General features: G+C 39.3%; 1 protein-coding gene across 1 annotated transcript in view; it reads right to left on the bottom strand.

The window, feature by feature from the left end:
* Positions 1–790: 790 nt before the first annotated feature.
* LOC128657992 (gastrula zinc finger protein XlCGF57.1-like) overlaps positions 791–14,842 on the bottom strand; it is a 169,967-nt gene continuing 155,915 nt past the window's right edge. Inside the window, exons 8-9 of the mRNA XM_053712430.1 lie at positions 1,139–1,378; positions 791–858 (exon numbers count right to left, since the gene is read on the bottom strand). Of these exons, the coding sequence (XP_053568405.1) occupies positions 791–858; positions 1,139–1,378 (308 nt within the window). The remainder of the gene's footprint in view (positions 859–1,138; positions 1,379–14,842) is intronic.

The raw sequence follows: 14,842 nt of genomic DNA, 5'->3' as shown, positions 1-14,842 counted from the left end.
TAAAATACCCAGAGAACGATGAAAAAGGAATACTATAAGTAAATTAGAAAGTTGCTTAAAATTGCATGCTCTATCTGAATCATAAAAGAAAACATGTGGGTTTCATATCCCTTTAAGAACATGAAAATGTCCTTTCTTCTGTATGAATTTTCTGATGACTGATAAGAGCTGATTCCTAGAAAAACATTTTCCATATTCAGAACATGAAAATGCTTTTTGTCCTGTAAGAGTTTTCTATTGACAGAGTTTATTGCAGAATAAATCATTTCCAACATTGCGAAAACAAAAATTATTTATCCTGTATGAATTTTATGATGACGAATAAGAGTTGATTTTAGAGTAAAACATTTCCCACAAACAGAACATGAAAATGCTCTCTCTCCTGTATGAATTTTCTGATGATTATTAATAGATGATTTCTGAGTAAAACATTTCCCACATTCAGAACATGAAAAAGCTTTTTCTCCTGTATGAATTACCTGGTGACTAATAAGTTGAGATTTCCAGGTAAAACATTTCCCACATTCAGAACATGAAAATCTTTTCTTATCTGTATGATTTTTTTGATTAGGTATACGTTTTTCTCCTGTATGAATTTTCTGATGTATGATAAGAGCTGATTTCTGTAAAAAACATTTCCCACATTCAGAACATAAAAATTCCCTTTCTCCTGTATGAATTTTCTGATGAACAATAAGAGCTGATTTCTGAATAAAACATTTCCCACATTCAGAACATGAAAATGCCCTTTCTCCTGTATGAATTTTCAGATGATTAATAAGATGTAATTTCAGCATGAAACATTTCCCACATTCAGAACAAGAAAATGACCTTTCTCCTGTATGACATTTCTGATGACTAATAAGAGTTGATTGCAGAGTAAAACATTTTCCACATTCAGAACAAGAAAATTCTTTTTCTCCTGTATGAATTTTCTGATGATCAGTAAGATTTGATTTCTGAGTAAAACATTTCCCACATTCAGAACACGAAAATTCTTTTTCTCCTGTATGAATTTTCTGATGACGAATAAGAGTTGATTTTTGAGTAAAGCATTTCCCACATACAGAACATGAAAATTCTTTCTCTCCTGTATGAATTTTCTGATGATTATTAAGAGATGAGATCTGAGTAAAACATTTCCCACATAGAGAACATGAAAATGTTTTCTCTCCTGTATGTATTTTGTGATGAGTAACAAGTTGTGATTTCCACATAAAACATTTCTCACATTCAGTGCAAGAAAATCGCTCTTCTGTATGAATTTTCTGATGTTTAATAAGATTTGATTTCTTGGTAAAAAACTCTCCACCTTGAGAGCAAGAATTTCCTATGTGGATTTGGCCAGGACTAGGATTATTTAAGTTTGCAATGCTACCTGTTGAAAAGAAATACAAAGAGAATAATGTGACTTATCAATGGCATATTTATTTAATTTTTAGTACATTCTAACGCCTAAATTTGTGTCTACTACAAAGGCAGGAGGACTGGCTATGCTAAGGCTTAAGGGCAGTTCCCTGGTTATTAGAGACTATTTTTAAGGATTTCCCAGCATCCCATATTTGTAAATCACTTAAATAGAAAACACTTTTCTTGTAATTTTGTAACTATTATTTTTAAATAAATGTATTTTAAGCTATTAAAATTGTGTTAAGACAATTTTAGTAATACTATAACAGTTCATACATTTCCCCCCTTTAAATGCATTAGAGAAAGGTTATTCTAAAACCTAAATTCCAGATATTTACCTTTAATAATATATATATCTAAAAAGGCGTGAGAGAATAAAGTATAAAAAACTAAATTAATTCTTACCTGATAAATTATTTTCTTTCTTGGTAGTGAGAGTCCACGAAAACCATTCTTTGCCTTTGGGAATTACATCATACCTATGGGAATTACATCACCTGACAACTACGAGGAGGCAAAGACATGCCAACCAAAGCACTTAAATATCCCTCCTACTTAACCTCCCAGGTGTTCACAACCGAGGATAGGGAATCAAGAGAGATAACAGGGGTGAAGAGATGCAACTAGAACTTCCGGTGAACAAAAAATAATGGGCGGGGTCGTGGAAAATAATTAAACAGGTAAGAATATTTTTCTTTTTTTCTAATGGTAGTGAGAGTCCATGAAAACCATTCTTTACCTATGGGAATTTATAACCAAGCTGTGGAGTCAAAAAATAATTGAAGGTGGGAAAAAGTAAAGGCAGTTACCTAGATAGTAGGCACCATCGCCTGAAGTACCCTTCTCCAAAACGTTTTGAAAGTATGAAGAGACGACCAAGTAGCAGCTTTGCAAATCTGTTCTACTGAAGCTTTATTCTTAAAGGCCCAGGATGTGGACACTGAACGAGTGGAGTGAGCAGTAATACGTGCAGGAGGCTAATGGCCCGCCTCCTGGTAGGCCATACAGATACTTCTCAACAAAGAAGATAAAAAAATTGCAGAAGCCTTATGATCCTTGCACTTGCCAGAGAATATCTAAATCAAACTAGAAGTCTGGCGAAAATCCTTGGAAGCATGGAAGTAAAACTTGACAATATCCAAGTTGTGCAACAATCATTCTTTAGAAGACTTAGGATTAGGCCATAATGATGGCACAATTTCCTGGTTGATATTGTCAGTTGACACAACCTTAGGAAGGAAACCCAATCTAGTTCTCAAGACGGCCTTATCCCAATGAAAAACCAGGTAAGGGTGATAACACTAAACGGCCGATAATTCCCGAAACTCTCTGAGCTTAAGAAACCACTAACAAGAATAAAACTTTCCAAAAAAGTAACTTAATATCAAGGGAATGCATAGGCTCAAATGGAGCCTGTTAAAGAACGCTAAGAACAAGGTTAAGACTCCAAGGTGGAGCGATTGGCTTATTTGGTAGTGAAAAGACAGAGGGCATTACTCCTATTTTTAATATCCGATTTAGGGATATTGCCACTTTAAATTATTTTTTATTATAGTTTGCCTTAGTTCACTCTGTGGTATGGCACTTAGGTGCCATGTATCAATTGTCATTATTTACAAAATCAGTTTGAAGGACTGAAAAAAACAATTTCTTTCATAGAGGCAAGAGTTCATGAGATAGTGATGTATGGTATATACATTCCTACCAGGAGGGGGCAAAGTTTCCCAAACCTCAAATGCCTATAAATACACCTCCCGCCTCACTCATACCTTAGCTTAACGTATAGCCAAGTTAGTGAGGTGTAAAAGCATAAAAAAAGAGGAACATGATAAATAAAGTGCTTTATATAACAAAATCATAACCCCCCAAAAATTGGGTGGCTTTCGTGGACACTTGCCACCATGAAAGAAATGAATTTATCAGGTATGTTTTTACATAAATTATGTTTTCTTTCATATAGGTGGCAAGAGTCCATGAGCTAGTGACGTATGGGATATAATACCCAAGATGTGGAAGTCCATGAGTCACTAGAGAGGGAGGGATAAAATAAAAACAGCAATTTTCTCTGAGAAATTAAAAAAAATAAGTTTTCTTAAAAAATTAAAAAAACTCAAATCATAGGCACTAGAATCAAACTGAGAAAGCTGCCTGAAGAGCCTTTCTACCAAAAGCCAAGCAAACACATCAAAATGGTAACAATTAGTAAATGTATGCAAAGAAGACCAAGTTGCTGCTTTGCAAATTTAATCAACTGAAGCTTCATTCTTAGGATTAGGACACAAGGAAGGAACAATAATTTCCCTATTGATGTTAGAATTCACAACTTTAGGTAAAAATTTAAACGAAGTCCGCAAAACAGCTTTATCTGGATGAAAAATCAGATAAGAAGACTCACAAGAGAGAGCAGATAATTCAGAAACTCTTCTAGCAGAACAGATAGCCAAAATAAATAACACTTTCCAAGAAAGTAATTTAATATCTAAAGAATGCATAGGCTCAAAAGGAGGAGCTTGCAAAATATTTAAAACCAAATTGAGACTCCAAGGAGGAGAAATTGATTTAATAACAGGTTTGATATGAATTAAAGCCTGAACAAAACAGTGAATATCAGGAAGCTTAGCAATCTTTCTATGAAATAAGACAGAAAGATCAGAGATTTGTCCTTTCAAAGTATTTGCAGACAAACCTTTATCCAATCCATCCTGAAGAAACTGTAGAATACTAGGAATTCTAATAGAATGCCAAGAATAATAATGAGTGGAACACCATGAAATAAAGGTTTTCCAAACCCTATGCTAAATCTTCCTTGAAACAGACTTACGAGCCTGTATCATAGTGTTTTAATTACAGAGAAACCTCTCTATGACTAAGAACTAAGCGTTCAATTTCCATGCCTTCAAATTTAGAGATCTGAGATCCTGATGGAAAACTGGGCCTTGAGACAGAAGGTCTGGTCTTATAGGAAGTGAACAAGGCTGGCAACTGGACATTCGGACAAGGTCCGCATACCAAAACCTGTGAGGCCATGCTGGTGCTATCAGAAACACATAAGATTGTTCAATTATGATCTCAGAGATCCCCTTTGGAAGAAGAACCAGATGCGGAAAAATGTAAGCAGGTTGGTAAAACCAGGGAACTGCTAGAGCATCCATCATTTCCGCCTGAAGATTCCTGGACCTGGAAAGGTATCTGGGAAGTTTCTTGTTGAGACAAGAGGTCATCAGATCTATTTCTGGAAGACCCCACATCTGTACATGTTGAAAAAACACATCTGAATGGAGAGACCACTCCCCCGGATGTAGAGAATGACGGCTGAAATAATCCACTTCCCAATTGTCTACACTTGGGCTATAAATCACAGAGATTTGAAGAGAGTTGGATTCCGCCCAAGAAAGTATCAGAGAAACTTCTTTCATTGCTAAAGGACTGTGAGTCCCCCCTTGATGAATGACATATGCCACTGTTGTGATATTATGTGTTTGAAAATAAATGTAAAGTTCTCTCTTCAATAGAGGCCAAGCCTGAAGAGCTCTGAAAATAGCACAGAGTTGTAAAAACAAAATTTAAGCTTACCTGATAAATTTCTTTCTTTCTTGACACAATGAGTCCATGGATCATCTAATTACTAATGGGATATATCATTCCTGCCCAGCAGGAGGCGGCAAAGAGCACCACAGCAAAGCAAGGAAGTAACAAGGTGTAGAGGTGTCTGAGGTTTACTCATACCCTGTCTAAAAAAACAGGGTGGGCCGTGGACTCATCGTGTCAAGAAATAAATAAATTTATCAGGTAAGCATAAATTTTGTTTTCTTTCTAATGACACGATGAGTCCACGGATCATCTAATTACTAATGGGATTCAATACCCAAGCTAGAGTACACAGATGATAAGGGAGGGACAAGACAGGGAACCTAAATGGAAGGCACCGCTGCTTGAAGAACCTTTCTCACAAAAGCAGCCTCAGCAGAGGCAAAAGTATCAAATTTATAGAATTTTGAAAAAGTGGGAAGAGAGGACCATCTGTTCCACAGTAGCTACATTTTTGAATGCCCATGAGGAAGCAACAGCCCTCGTGGAATGAGCCGTAACTCTCTTTGGAGTTTGCTGTCCAGCCGTTTCATAGGCAAAATGTATGATACTCTTCAGCCAAAAAGAAAGAGAAGTAGCCGTAGCTTTCTGTCCCTTACGTTTTCCTAAGAAAACCACAAACAAGGCAGAAGACTGACGAAAATCTTTAGTCGCCTGTAAATAAAATTTTAGTGCATGTACCACTGCCGAGAGCTCTGACACTCTACGAGCAGATGAAATAGCAACAAGAAACAAAACTTTCCAAGATAACAACTTAATATCTAAGGAATGCAAAGGCTCAAATGGAGCACCTTGAAGAACCTTAAGAACTAAATTAAGACCCAGGGAGGAGTAACTGGTTTGAACACAGGCCTGATTCTAACCAGTCTCTTCAGTAGGGCAGTACATCCGCCAGACGTTTATGTAACAAAATAGACAAGGCAGATATTTGACCCTTTAGGGAACTAGCCGATAAGCCCTTCTCCAAACCTTCTTGGAGAAAGGACAGAACTCTAGGAATCCTAACTCTACTCCAAGAGTAGCCCTTGGATTCAAACCAATATAGATATTTACGTCATATTTTGTGGTAAATCTTTCTAGTCACAGGTTTACAAGCCTGAATCATGGTCTCTATGACCGATTCCGAAAATCCCCGCTTGGATAAAATTAAGCTTTCAATCTCCAAGCAGTCAGCTTCAGAGAAACTAGATTTGGATGAAGGAAGGGCCCTTGAAGTAGAAGGTCCTTCCTCAACGAAAGTCTCCAAGGTGGAAGAGATGACATGTCCACCAGATCTGCATACCAAATCCTGTGAGGCCATGCCGGTGCAATGAGGATCACCGACGCTCTCTCCTGCTTGATTCGAGCAATGACCCGAGGAAGGAGAGTGAACGGAGGAAATAGGTATGCAAGACAAATTCCAAGGTACCGCCAGGGCGTCTATTAGTACAGCCTGAGGATCCCTTGACCTCGACCCGTACCTCTGAAGCTTGGCATTCTGCCGAGATGCCATGAGATCCAATTCCGGTTAACCCCATTTGAGAATCAGGCTGGAAAACACTTCCAGATGGAGTTCCCACTCCCCCGGGTGAAAGGTCTTTCTGCTCAGGAAGTCTGCACCCCAGTTGTCCACCCCTGGGATGTGGATCACCGACAGACAACAATTGTGGGTCTCCGCCCACCGAATTATCTTGGCTACCTCTGTCATAGCTAAGGAACTCTGCGTTCCTCCCTGATGGTTGATGTAAGCCACTGAAGTTATGTTGTCCGACTGGAACCTGATGAACCGGGCCGAGGCTAACTGGGGCCAGCCCAGAAGAGCATTGAAGATTGCTCTCAGTTTCAGAATGTTTATGGGCAGAACAGACTCTGACTGAGTCCAAGTTCCCTGTGCCTTTAGAGAGCCCCAGGCTGCTCCCCATCCTAGAAGGCTGGCGTCTGTTGTCACAATCACCCAAGAGGGTCTGCAAAAGCAGGTTCCCTAGGAGAGATGCTCCTGAGACAACCACCAAAGAAGAGAATCCCTTGTCTCCTGCTCCAGCTGTATTCGTGGAGACAAATCCGCATAATCTCAATTCCATTGACTGAGCATATTTAGCTGCAGAGGTCTGAGGTGGAAACGAGCGAACGGGATGATGTCCATTGCCGCCACCATCAGCCCGATTACCTCCATGCACTGAACCACTGATGGCCGAGGAGCGGACTGAAGCGATAGGCAAGAATCGAAAATCTTTGATTTCCTGACTTCTGTCAGAAAAATCTTCATTGATAGGAAATCTATTATAGTTCCCAAGAAAGTTACCCTTGTATTTGGAACTAAGGAGCTCTTTTCCAAATTTACCTTCCATCCGTGAGAACGCAGGAAAGATAACAACAATAACTCCGTAATCGGAGCACCGCTAACAGGGATCCCAGAACCTTTGAGAAAAATCTGGGAGCTGTGGCAAGGCCGAAAGGGAGAGCCACGAATTGGAAGTGTTTGTCTAGAAATGCAAACCTTAGAAACTTGTGATGATACCTGTGAATGGGAACATGCAGGTACGCGTCCTTTAAATCCACTGTTGTCATAAATTGACCCTCTTGGACCAAGGGAAGAATGGAACAAATAGTTTCCATCTTGAAGGATGGTACTCTGAGGAATTTGTTTAGACTCTTGAGATCCAAAATTGGTCTGAAGGTTCCCTCCTTTTTGGGAACCACAAACAGATTGGAATAAAACCCCAGACCCCGTTCCTGCATCGGAACAGGAACTATCACTCCCAGGTCGGAGAGGTCCCGTACACAGTGTAAGAATGCCTCTCTTTTTGTCTGGTCTACAGATAATCTTGAAAGCAGAAACCTGCCTCTGGGAGGAACATTTTTGAACTCTAGTTTGTATCCCTGGGGCACTATATCCACTGCCCAGGGGTCTTGAACATCTCGAACCCAAGCCTGAGTGAAGAAGGAAAGCCTGCCCCCCACAAAATCCGGTCCCGGATCGGGGGCAGTCCCTTCATGCTGACTTTGATTCCACAGTAGGCTTCTTGGATTGCTTTCCCTTGCTCCAAGACTGACTGGGTCTCCAGGAAGGCTTGGACTGTTCTTGTTTGGAAGAGGAAGTGGAAGAATTTCCTTTGAAATTTCGAAAAGGAACGAAAATTACTGAAGTCCCTTTTGTTTGCTTCTCTTATCCTGAGGGAGAAGATGGCCCTTTCCTCCCATAATATCAGAGATTATTTCCTTCAAGCCTGGTCCAAACAAGGTCTTTCCCTTGTAAGGAATCACTAAAAGTTTAGACTTGGATGACATTCACAGACCAAGGTTTTAACCATAAAGCTCTGCGGGCTAGTATAGCAAAACCTGAAATATTTGCTCCTAGCTTGATAACCTGTAGGGAAGCATCAGTAATAAAGGAATTAGCCAACTTAAGGGCTTTAATCCTATCCTGGATCTCATCAAGGGGAGTGTCTGTCTTAATAGCATCAGACAACGCATCAAACAAATATATCCTGCCGCAATAATGACGGTAGCAATACACACTGCAGGTTGCCATTGTAAACCCTGGTGTACATACATCTTCTTGAGTAACCCTTCTAATTTTGTATCCATAGGATCTTTAAAGGCACAACTATCCTCTATGGGGATGGTAGTCCTCTTGGCCAGAGTGGAAACTGCCCCTTCCACCTTAGGTACTGTTTGCCAAGACTCCTTGATAGAGTCTGCTATGGGAAACATCTTTTTAAAAATAGGAGATGGAGAAAAAGGGATACCCGGTCTCTCCAATTCCTTAGCAATGATCTCAGAAGCTCGATCTGGTACAGGAAAAACCTCCACCAAGGAAGGTACATCAAAATATTTGTTTAGCTTACTGAATTTCTTAGGATTAACAACGACCGTGGTGTTGCAGTCGTCCAATGTAGCTAAAACCTCCTTGAGTAACAGACGGAGGTGTTCTATCTTAAACCTGAAAGATACAACTTCAGGGTAATTACACTGTCAGAATCTGAAATTTCACCTTCAGATGCTATCAAAGTATCCTCCTCCTCAGGCTTCTGGGAGGGGGCATTCGAAATAGCAACAACTGCGTCAGAAACCTTGTTTACTGAATGTTTGTTTTTCCTCTTACGCTTTCCCTGCAACATGGGAAAAGCAGACAATGCATCAGAAACTGCAGAAGACATGAGAGAAGCAATGTTTTGTAACGTAACCCCAGGAGAAGTTAAAGAGGAATTACAGGGCACTGCACGTGTGGGCAGTAAACTTTGGGACGCTTGAGGAGAAAGCTGCGGCATATATTGAACATTGTCATTAGACTCCTGAACAATATCTGTCTTGGAAAATGTTGACCACATTGGCATCAAAACACAAAGAACAAGTGACATTTTGTGAAGCCTCTTGGTCCACTCTGACTCACAATGGATCAAAATAGCAATAATAACCTCAAATTTTTAATAAAAAAAAAAATTGAGCAAAACGTTACTGTCTCTTTCAATTTTAAACTGCAACTTTTTTTACTTAAAACTGCAGAAAGTGGTATTAAGCTAAATAAATGAAAGAAAACACCTCTACACCTCAGCTGCTTTGCTGAGGTGCCTACCTGCCCTGCAACCACCGGAGTTTAGTCCCTATTAGTAGCCAAATGATCCGGACTACAGCAGCAGACGAGATTAGCCGTTTTCCGGTCCTAGAAACGTATGCTTTGAGAAAACCATGCGTTTCTAGTCAACCCTTTGAACTCTGTCTTCTGCACACTTGGAAGTAAGAAAGAAAGTGGCGCACAATGCAACTTGCCACCTCGCTTAGCTCCGCCCCTCGTGGGCATCTAAAAAAACAAACAAACAATCTCATGGTTGGCATATTGATTTATAGTTTAACCACCGGGAGAAGTGAAACCACCAGTATATACCAGCCAAGCAGTCTATTCTCAGCCCCAGTGCCTGCATAACCTGCTGTCTGAGAGTCCTCTCAAGTATAGGAGAGTTTAAGTGTCCCTTCAAAATAAAGTGCTTTGACTTAAAATAGCCCATCATTTTGACTTTCTCTTAACTTTGAATAAAGTGCTTCTTCCCCAGAAATAAATAAGTCAGCACTTACCTGACAAATCTGCCCGACAGCAAGGCAGCTCACCAGGTTTGAGAGGTCCTCTCCCTCACATAGACCTGTGGAAAGAAAAAAGACTGAGTATTCCCCTCAGGCTTTCAGAGTCAGGGCAGCATAAATTATATGGGAGGCTCAGTGAGAATTATGTCCCACACGTTTCCATTGCTCTAAAGCCAACACTGCCCTACTGAAGAGACTGATGTGGACTACAGCTACACCCTGGGACAAAGCAGCACAATCTTGTACTACTCAAAAAATAACAAACTCTTGATTGAAGAATCCTTTTCTAACACCTAACTTTACCACTTCCTTGCTCTAACACAGGCAAAGAGAATGACTGGAGTGGAAGGGAAGTCATATTTAACAGCTTTGCTGTGGTGCTCTTTGCCACCTCCTGCTGGGCAGGAGTGATATATCCCATTAGTAATTAGATGACTCATCGTGTCATTAGAAATAAATATTGATTGGTAACCTCGCTTCTTGAGGATTCCAAACCCCTTGTGCTGTCAGAGACCCCCAGACAGCTCCCCAACCCGTAAGGCTTGCATCTGTTGTGATCACAGTCCAGGAAGGATGAACAAAGGAGGCCCCTTGAACAATAAGGTGATGGTTTAACCACCAAGTCAGAGAGAGTTGAGTGTTGGGATTTAAGTATATCAACTGTGATATCTGAGTATAATCCCTGCACCACTGATGCAACATGCAAAGCTGTAGAGGTCTCATATGAAAATGTGCAAAGGGGATTGCATCCGATGCCGCAATCATGAGACCTAAAACTTCCATGCACATAGCTACTGAAGGGAATGATAGAGACTGAAGGTTTAGACAAGCTAAGACCAATTTCATTTGTCTCTTGTCTGCTAGAGAAAGAGTCATGGACACTGAATATATCTGGAAACCTAAGAAGGTGACCTTTGTCTGAGGAATCAAGAAACTCTTTGGTAAATTGATCCTTCAACCATGTCTTTGAAAAAACAACATTAGTTGTTTTCTGTGAGATTCTGCTAAATGAAAAGATTGAGCTAGTACCAAGATATCGTCCAAATAAGGAAACACCGCAAAACCCTGCTCTCTGATTACAGATAAAAGGGCACCGAGAACCTTCGAGAAAATTCTTGGTGCTGTTGCAAGGCCAAATGGAAGAGCGACAAATTGGTAATGCTTGTCTAGAAAAGAGAATCTCAGAAAACGATAGTGGTCTGGATGAATCGGAATGTGAAGATAAGCGTCCTATAAGTCTATTGTGGACATGAAATAACCTTGCTGAACAAAAGGCAGAATAGTCCTTATAGTCACCATCTTGAAAGTTGGGACTCTTACAAAACTATTTCAAGTTTTCAGATCCAGGATTGGTCTGAAAGAATCTTCCTTCTTTGGGACAATGAATAAATTTGAATAGAAACCCAATCCCTGTTCGTGCTGAGGAACTGGTACAATCACCCCTGAAAGCTCTAGGTCTGAAACACACTTCAGAAAAGCCTGAGCATTCACAGGGTTTGTTGGAACATGAGTAAGTAAGAATCTTCCCATGGGAGGACTTATTCTGAAAACAATTCGATACCCTTGAGAAACAATATTCTGAATCCACTAATTTTGAACAGAATCTGTCCAAATGTCTTGAAATAACTTTAGTCTGCCCCCACCAGAAGAACTGGTTTGAGGGCTGCACCTTCATGCAGTCTTAGGAGCTGGATTTGGTTTCTTATAAGGCTTGGATTTATTCCAATTCGGAGATGGTCTCCAATTAGAACCAGAGGCCTTAGGGGAAGGAGAGGTTTTCTATTCTCTATTCTGACAAAAGGAACAAAACAATTGGGAGCTTTAAATTTACCCTTAGATTTCTGGTCTTGGGGCAGCAAAACTCCCTTACCCCCAGTGATAGTGTAAATAATAGAATCCAATTGAGAACCAAACAAATTATTACCCTGAAAATATAGAGATAATAATCTAGATTTAAAAACCATGTCAGCATTCCAAGATTTAAGCCATAAAGCTCTTCTAAATACATAGGTTTGACATTAATCTTAATGACATCAAATATAGGATCACAAATGAAATGATTTGCATGTTGAAGTAAAAGAATAATGCTAGATAGTTCAGGATCTGATAACTGCTGCACTAAACTGTCCAGCCAAAAAGTTGAAGCAGCAGCAATATCAGCCATATAAATAGCTGGTCTAAGAATATAGTCAGTATGTAAATATGCTATTCTAAGGTAAAATTCATGCTTCCTATCTAATGGATCGTTAAAGGCAGTAGTATCTTCCATAGGAATAGTAGTACGTTTGGCAAGAGTGGAAATAGCCTCATCAACCTTAGGGACCTTTTCCAAAAACTCTAAAAGGATACAACTTCTTAAGCCTAGAAGAACGGTTAAAAGAGGTACCAGATTTAGACCATTCTTTAGCAATCATATTGATAGCATCTGAAATAGGAAAAACTTCAGGAGTAACCTCAGAAGTCTTAAATACAGAATTTAAACGATTATTAGCTTTGCTATCAAGAGGACTAGACCCCTCAATACCCAAAGTAAACAATACTTCCTTTAATAAAGAACAAATATGTTCAATTTTAAATAAAAAAGATTTGTCAATTTCTGTCTCTGATGCAGAGTCCTCTGAGTCAGAGTAACCCTCATCAGTAGAGGATATTTCAGTATGCTGTCGGTCAGTAAAAAAATCATTAGATCTATAACAACTTTGGAAAGACCTTTTACGTTTATTTGAAGACGGAATAGAAGTCATAGCCTTCACTATGGTTGCAGCAATAACATTTTTCAGATCTGCAGGAATATCAGGTACATTAGACTGACAAGGAATAACAGTAGATGTATTTGTACTCATAGAAACATTCAGCTAGATTACAAGTTATGCACGATAGAGGGTAGTTAACGAACGCAACAAAAGTTGTGTTATTTCACCATCTATAGCGCTGCCATTACGAGTTTTTGAAACAGCCGGCTTGTGCGTGCAATATGGTTGTGTTGAGCTCCATACCGCACAAAATCCAAGTGCTGATTTGACGTGCTTGTGCACGCTCTCCCCATAGACATCAATGGGGAGAGCGTGTTAGAAAAAAATCTAACACCTTTGATCGCGGAATGAAAAGCTCTGTAACGCAGCCCCATTGATGTCTATGGGGAAAAAAAAAAAATTACATTTAAACTTAACACCCTAACATAAACCCCACATCTAAACACCCCTAATCTGCTGCCCCCGACATCGCCGACACCTACATAATGTTATTAACCCCTAAACTGCCTCTCCAGGCATCGCCGCCACCAAAATAAATCTATTAACCCGTAATCTGCCGCTCCCGATATCGCCGCCACTATACTAAAATTATTAAGCCCTATTCCCCTGCACCCCAACATTGCCCAGACTATAATAAAGATATTAACCCCTATTCTGCCGCTCCCCTACATCGCCGCCACTAAATAAAGTTATTAACCCCTAAACCTCTGGCCTCCCACATCACTACCACTAAATAAATCTATTAACCCCTAAACCGCCAGCCCCCCACATCGCAACAACCTAAATTAAACTATAATAACCCCTAAACCTAACCGTAACTCTAAACCTAACACCCCCAAACTTTAACATAATTAAAATAGAGCTAAAATATAATAAATAGTTATATTGTAGCTAGCTTAGATTTTATTTTTATCTCACAGGTAAGTTTGTATTTATTTTAACTAGGTAGAATAGTTAGTAAATAGTTATTCACTATTTACTAATTACCTAGTTAAAATAAATACAAACTTACCTGTGAAAAAAAACCTAAGTTGCCTTACACTAAAACCTAACATTAGAAAAAAAACCCACACTAAAATTACAAAAAATAAAAACACTAAAAATTATAATAAATAAAAAAACTACCATTACAAAAAATAACAAATGAAATGATCAAAAACAATGAAAATTATTCCTATTCTAACACCATTTAAAAAAAAACACACCCCAAAATAAAAAAACCCTAATCTATAATAAACTACCAAGGGCCTTTGTAGGGCATTGTCCTAAAGAAATCAGATATTTTTCTACAAAAGAAAAACAAACACACCCTAACAGTATACAAACCCCACCCCCCAAACCCACAAAATAAAAATAAAGTAAAACCTAAAAACCCATCCCAAAACGAAAAAAAAATACACAAAATAACAAAGAATTATACAAAATAATAATAATTATTCCTATTCTAATACCCATTTAAAAAAATAAAAATAAAAGAAACCTAATCTATAATAAACTACAAATAGCACTTAAAAGGGCCTTTTGTAGGGCATTGACCTAAAGAAATCAGCTCTTTTTCTAAACAAAAATACAAAGACCCACTAACATTACAAACCCTCACCCCCCAACCCACAAAATAAAAAAAAACTATCTTAAAAAAACCTAATCTACCCATTGCCCTTAAAAGGGCATTTAGCTCTTTTTCCTGCCCTTAAAAGGGCATGCAGCTCTTTTAAGAAATGCTCAACCCCTATTCTAAAAAAAAAACACCCAAAAAAACCTTAAAAAAAAAAACTAACACTAACCCCTCTTTAGGTACTCACAGTTGCTGAAGTCCCGCTTGAAGGATCTTCATCCCGGCGGCTCCATCTTCATCCTTCGCGGGACCGGTAACTTCTTCATTCCTTCAGAGGCGGAGCGGTCGATGTGCTGAGGCGGAGGTCCAGACAAAGGTCCAAGGCGGAGGTCAATCGATCCGAAGTGGAGGTCCTCTTCATGCGATCGTCCGCCGCATACTGGGGTACCACTGCATTCCTGTTGGCTGAAAAATTTAA

Source organism: Bombina bombina, chromosome 4 (genome assembly GCF_027579735.1).
Source record: "Bombina bombina isolate aBomBom1 chromosome 4, aBomBom1.pri, whole genome shotgun sequence".
In the NCBI taxonomy this organism is placed as follows: Eukaryota; Metazoa; Chordata; class Amphibia; order Anura; family Bombinatoridae; genus Bombina; species Bombina bombina.
Note: the sequence above shows the minus strand (reverse complement) of the source record. Positions and strands in the feature narration are given on the sequence as shown.